Genomic DNA, 7,500 nt, shown 5'->3' on the forward strand with positions numbered 1-7,500 from the left:
TGACAAATAAAATTAAATAATGAATAAATAAAAATGTATTAAAAATGTCTACTTATGAAAATGAATGCAAAAATATTGATGAAAAATAAAACCTGATCCACTGATCAGAATAATATTATGATGTGTTCATATATACTAATATGTCAAGGCGTGACGTCAGAGAACGTCTGAACGACTGCGGATCCGACTCGTGAGAAGAACCGAACAGAAAGATTCTCGTGATGACGGATTCAGTCGAGTGTCTCGCTCCACATCCAGCGTGTGAGGATGAGCTTGTGAAACGGGAAGTGAGAGTATCAGTAGGAAGTGTGTGTGTGTGTGTGTGTCACTCACAGCGCAGCTCTCTGTGTTCTCGTCTCTGTGCGGCAGAAGGAAGGAAACGCTCTGAAGTTCCCCGGAACATTCGGCCACCGCCTGCGTCTCGTTCCGGCAGCTCGTCAGCACCGCGAAGTAATGAGTGGGAAGAGGAACAGACGAACCTGCAGCCGACCTGAACACAAGCAGTGTGAGACGCGTGAGGACTCCGGTCTTTAAAGCGGACATGTCATGAAAATAGGGTCCCGCTGCTTCTACCAACCCAGAGACGTGAAAAGTGAAACCCAGTAACTTTGTTCTGCTGAACCTTTCTCTACAAGCACAACAAAAAATAAACCAATCAGATTTCGCTCTCCTTCAGACGCATGAAGAGGATCTAATTATAAAATTACCGGCCCTTAATCTACAATATTACTGGCCCTTAATCTACAATATTACCGGCCCTTAATCTGCTCGTTTATAATATTACCGGCCCTTAATCTGCACGTTTATAACATTACCGGCCCTTAATCTGCACGTTTATAACATTACCGGCCCTTAATCTGCACGTTTATAACATTACCAGCCCTTAATCTGCACGTTTACAACATTACCGGCCCTTAATCTGCTCGTTTATAACATTACCGGCCCTTAATCTGCACGTTTATAACATTATCGGCCCTTAATCTGCTCGTTTATAATATTACCGGCCCTTAATCTGCTCGTTTACAACATTACCGGCCCTTAATCTGCACGTTTATAACATTACCGGCCCTTAATCTGCTCGTTTATAATATTACCGGCCCTTAATCTGCACGTTTATAACATTACCGGCCCTTAATCTGCACGTTTATAACATTACCGGCCCTTAATCTGCACGTTTATAACATTACCAGCCCTTAATCTGCACGTTTACAACATTACCGGCCCTTAATCTGCTCGTTTATAACATTACCAGCCCTTAATCTGCTCGTTTATAATATTACCGGCCCTTAATCTGCACGTTTATAACATTACCGGCCCTTAATCTGCTCGTTTACAACATTATCGGCCCTTAATCTGCTCGTTTATAATATTACCGGCCCTTAATCTGCTCGTTTACAACATTATCGGCCCTTAATCTGCACGTTTATAACATTACCGGCCCTTAATCTGCTCGTTTATAATATTACCGGCCCTTAATCTGCACGTTTATAACATTACCGGCCCTTAATCTGCACGTTTATAACATTACCGGCCCTTAATCTGCACGTTTATAACATTACCAGCCCTTAATCTGCACGTTTACAACATTACCGGCCCTTAATCTGCTCGTTTATAACATTACCGGCCCTTAATCTGCACGTTTATAACATTACCGGCCCTTAATCTGCACGTTTATAACATTACCGGCCCTTAATCTGCACGTTTACAACATTACCGGCCCTTAATCTGCTCGTTTATAACATTACCGGCCCTTAATCTGCACGTTTATAACATTACCGGCCCTTAATCTGCACGTTTACAACATTACCGGCCCTTAATCTGCTCGTTTATAACATTACCGGCCCTTAATCTGCTCGTTTATAATATTACCGGCCCTTAATCTGGCCCTTAATCTACAATATTACCGGCCCTTAATCTGCACGTTTACAATATTACCGGCCCTTAATCTGCACGTTTATAACATTACCGGCCCTTAATCTGCACGTTTACAACATTACCGGCCCTTAATCTGCACGTTTACAACATTATCGGCCCTTAATCTGCACGTTTATAACATTACCGGCCCTTAATCTGCACGTTTATAACATTACCGGCCCTTAATCTGCACGTTTATAATATTACCGGCCCTTAATCTGCACGTTTACAATATTATCGGCCCTTAATCTGCACGTTTACAACATTACCGGCCCTTAATCTGCACGTTTACAATATTATCGGCCCTTAATCTACACGTTTACAATATTATCGGCCCTTAATCTGCACGTTTACAACATTACCGGCCCTTAATCTACACGTTTACAATATTATCGGCCCTTAATCTGCACGTTTACAATATTACCGGCCCTTAATCTACAATATTACCGGCCCTTAATCTGCACTATTATAATATTACCGGCCCTTAATCTGCTCGTTTACAATATTACTGGCCCTTAATCTGCACGTTTACAATATTACCGGCCCTTAATCTACAATATTACCGGCCCTTAATCTGCACGATTACAATATTACCGGCCCTTAATCTACAATATTACCGGCCCTTAATCTGCACGATTATAATATTACCGGCCCTTAATCTGCTCGTTTACAATATTACCGGCCCTTAATCTACAATATTACCGGCCCTTAATCTGCACGATTATAATATTACCGGCCCTTAATCTGCTCGTTTACAATATTACCGGCCCTTAATCTACAATATTACCGGCCCTTAATCTGCACGATTACAATATTACCGGCCCTTAATCTACAATATTACCGGCCCTTAATCTGCACGATTATAATATTACCGGCCCTTAATCTGCTCGTTTACAATATTACCGGCCCTTAATCTACAATATTACCGGCCCTTAATCTGCACGATTATAATATTACCGGCCCTTAATCTGCACGTTTACAACATTACCGGCCCTTAATCTGCACGTTTATAACATTACCGGCCCTTAATCTGCACGTTTATAACATTACCGGCCCTTAATCTGCACGTTTATAACATTACCGGCCCTTAATCTGCACGTTTATAACATTACCGGCCCTTAATCTGCACGTTTATAATATTACCGGCCCTTAATCTGCACGTTTATAATATTACCGGCCCTTAATCTGCACGTTTATAACATTACCGGCCCTTAATCTGCACGTTTACAATATTACCGGCCCTTAATCTGCACGTTTATAATATTACCGGCCCTTAATCTGCACGTTTATAACATTACCGGCCCTTAATCTGCACGATTACAATATTACCGGCCCTTAATCTGCACGTTTATAACATTACCGGCCCTTAATCTGCTCGTTTACAACATTACCGGCCCTTAATCTACAATATTACCGGCCCTTAATCTGCACGTTTACAATATTACCGGCCCTTTCCTGTAGCTCAGTGGTAAGAGCATTGCGTTAACAACGCAAGATTGTGGGTTCGATCCCAGGGGATTGCACATAATCGGCCCTTAATCTGCACGTTTACAATATTACCGGCCCTTAATCTGCACGTTTACAACATTACCGGCCCTTAATCTGCACGTTTACAATATTATCGGCCCTTAATCTGGCCCTTAATCTACAATATTACCGGCCCTTAATCTGCACGTTTATAACATTACCGGCCCTTAATCTGCTCGTTTACAACATTACCGGCCCTTAATCTACAATATTACCGGCCCTTAATCTGCACGTTTACAATATTACCGGCCCTTAATCTACAATATTACCGGCCCTTAATCTGCACGTTTACAATATTACCGGCCCTTAATCTGCACGTTTACAATATTACCGGCCCTTAATCTGCACGTTTACAATATTACCGGCCCTTAATCTGGCCCTTAATCTACAATATTACCGGCCCTTAATCTGCACGTTTACAATATTACCGGCCCTTAATCTGCACGTTTACAATATTACCGGCCCTTAATCTGGCCCTTAATCTACAATATTACCAGCCCTTAATCTGCACGTTTACAATATTACCGGCCCTTAATCTACAATATTACCGGCCCTTAATCTGCAAGTTTACAATATTACCGGCCCTTAATCTGGCCCTTAATCTACAATATTACCGGCCCTTAATCTACAATATTACCGGCCCTTAATCTACAATATTACCGGCCCTTAATCTACAATATTACCGGCCCTTAATCTGCACGTTTACAATATTATCGGCCCTTAATCTACAATATTACCGGCCCTTAATCTGCAAGTTTACAATATTACCGGCCCTTAATCTGGCCCTTAATCTACAATATTACCGGCCCTTAATCTGCACGTTTACAATATTACCGGCCCTTAATCTACAATATTACCGGCCCTTAATCTGCACGTTTACAATATTACCGGCCCTTAATCTGGCCCTTAATCTACAATATTACCGGCCCTTAATCTGCACGTTTACAATATTACCGGCCCTTAATCTGGCCCTTAATCTACAATATTACCGGCCCTTAATCTGGCCCTTAATCTACAATATTACCGGCCCTTAATCTGCACGTTTACAATATTACCGGCCCTTAATCTGGCCCTTAATCTACAATATTACCGGCCCTTAATCTGCAATATTACCGGCCCTTAATCTGCACGTTTACACACACCAGCCGATATTTGGTTCCTCAAGCCACAGCAGAGACCAGTTCTAACGCGACGGCAGAAGATCCAGCAAAGCATGAAACTGTTCTGTTGAGCACAGACGAGCACTGAACACTAGTGGCCAGAACATGTCAGCACTGTCTTATAAACACCTCAGGAACTGTGTACACTTGTGTAAGAGTTCAACATGATGATGAGATGATCAGTGTAACTCCACAACAACTACACAAATGTCTCCGCTAACATCCAGAAACTCTGAGTCTCTCCGTAAGGCTGCGCTCGCTACTGGTTACTCTGGGATTCTGGATGAGTGCGATCGGCCGGTTCTGTTATTGCCGGAGTTTCTGAAGTTTGTGTAAAGCTCCGCCCTCTTTTGAACGGAGGCGGAGCTAAAGCTCATTTGCATTTAAAGTGACACACCCAAAAAGGGGCAAATTTGACAAGCAATAATAAATTATCTGGTATTTTGAGCTGAAATTTAACAGACACATTCTGGGGAAACCATAGATTTATATCACATCTCGTGAACAGGGATATAATATGTGAGCTTTAAACATGAGGGAACACTTTACAGGAAATGATCACACTTACTCCTGGATCTGACCCGGAGAGTCGAAGCGTCCGTCATAGTTGTAGTCGTACACCGGGCCAGTGACAACATTAATGCCGTTATACTGAGACGCATATTTGAGCAGCAGAACCTCCTGGAAATACTGCCAGAGTCCTGGAGAAACACACAACAAGCCATCAGATACACGCGCGCAAGCACGCACGCACGCACGCACGCACTCACTCACTCACTCACTCACTCACTCACTCACTCACTCACTCACTCACTCACTCACTCACTCACTCACTCACTCACTCCACTCACTGCACACACACACACTCACTCACTCACTCACTCACTCACTCACTCACTCACTCACTCACTCACTCACTCACTCACTCACTCACTCACTCACTCACTCACTCACTGCACACACACACACACACACACACACACACACACACACACACACACACTCACTCACCTCACTCACTCACTGCACACACACACTCACTCACTCACTCACTCACTGCACACACTCACTGCACACACACACACACACACACACATACACACACACTTACTCACTCACTCACTGCTGAAACACAAACGACTCACTAACTCACTGCACACACACACTGCTGCACACACACACACACACTGCACACACACACACACACACTCACTCACTCACTCACTCACACACACACACACACTCACTCACTCACTCACTCACTGCACACACACACACACACACACACACACACACACACACACACACACACACACACACACACACACACACACACACACACACACACACACACAAACACACACACACACTCACTCACTCACTCACTGCACACACACACTCACTCACTGCACACACACACTGCACACACACACTGCACACACACACTGCACACACACACTGCACACACACACTGCACACACACACTGCACACACACACTGCACACACACACTGCACACACACACACTGCACACACACACACTGCACACACACACACTGCACACACACACACTGCACACACACACACTGCACACACACACACACTGCACACACACACTGCACACACACACACTGCACACACACACACTGCACACACACACACACTGCACACACACACACACTGCACACTCAACACTCACTCTTGAATTGTGGGAACATCGGCACCACGTTTCCAAGTGTCAGAGCGTCGAACTGATCTTGAGACGAGCTGTTCAGATCTGCCAACACAAACCGGTCACACACACACACACACACACACCTTTACTCCGATACATGGAGACGCTCACGGACATCAAACACAGATCATACTACAGTGTTACTACAGTGTTACTACAGTGTTACTACTTTACTTTCTCCTTTACATTATTTCTTACTAACAAGGACATCCCCAAACTGAGGATTTGTCAGATCCATCTCTCTTCCCCAGAGCCAGGTCCAGGGTCATTATTGTTAACTAAAGTACAGCTATTTTTTATTAACTAAAATAAAGCTAAAATAAAATATAAATATAAGATGAAAATGTAAAGTGTTTCCATGGAAAGTGACTAAAATAAGTTTAAGATGATAATAGTCTATTAATAATATTAAAATCACATTGGAGTGTAATGGTTTATAGAAAGAATGTAGGGCGGGGCTTGGTTTTGTGTATCTGTTGTTGATTGGTTTTTGAGATGTGGGCGTGGCTCTCAACAGTCTATGCAGATGAGCATGAGCTGCAGGGGCGGAGCTTAAACCACACTCAGTGATTGGAGGATCCTGCGCACATCACCAGAGAGAAGACTGACGCTTCTCTGAACATCCAGTTCTGACTGACGATTAAACATGACCAGCTCAGAACATCGTACAGAATACAGCGTTCACAGAGAGACCAATAACATGCGTTTAGAGTTTACATCGCATGACACACACTCACTGGGCGGATACAGGAAGCCGTGCGTGATGTCAGAGTTGTTGAACTGCTCACAGGTTGCGCTCTGATTGGCTGGAATCCTGACGTCCGCTCGGAGACAATCCGGGACGACCGGAGAACTTCCTGCCTACAAACACACGGCTTCGGTTTGTTATCAGATCCAGATAAATACTGTGTGTGTGAGTGTGTGTGTGTGTGTGAGTGTGTGTGTGAGTGTGTGTGTGAGTTCTGACCGTTCTGTCCACAGTGAAGGAGCTCCAGACGGGTGTGTGTGTGTGTGTGTGTGTGTGTGTGTGTGTGTGTGTGTGTGTGTGTGTGTGTGTGTGTGTGTGTTCTGACCGTTCTGTCCACAGTGAAGGAGCTCCAGATGTGTGTGTGTGTGTGTGTGTGTGTGAGTGAGTGTGTGTGTGTGTGTGTGAGTTCTGACCGTT

The 7,500-nt window shown here is 44.0% G+C and overlaps 1 protein-coding gene across 1 annotated transcript in view; it reads right to left on the reverse strand.

The window, feature by feature from the left end:
* Window positions 1-7,500, reverse strand: part of LOC306987154 (venom phosphodiesterase CdcPDE) — a 51,526-nt gene that overhangs the window by 2,279 nt on the left and 41,747 nt on the right. The window contains exons 19-23 of the mRNA XM_079591222.1: window positions 7,303-7,430; window positions 7,073-7,196; window positions 6,300-6,377; window positions 5,170-5,302; window positions 334-490 (exon numbers count right to left, since the gene is read on the reverse strand). Coding sequence (XP_079447348.1) covers window positions 334-490; window positions 5,170-5,302; window positions 6,300-6,377; window positions 7,073-7,196; window positions 7,303-7,430 — 620 coding nt within the window. The remainder of the gene's footprint in view (window positions 1-333; window positions 491-5,169; window positions 5,303-6,299; window positions 6,378-7,072; window positions 7,197-7,302; window positions 7,431-7,500) is intronic.

This window comes from Phoxinus phoxinus (assembly GCF_949152265.1).
Source record: "Phoxinus phoxinus genome assembly, chromosome: 19".
Taxonomy (NCBI): Eukaryota; Metazoa; Chordata; class Actinopteri; order Cypriniformes; family Leuciscidae; genus Phoxinus; species Phoxinus phoxinus.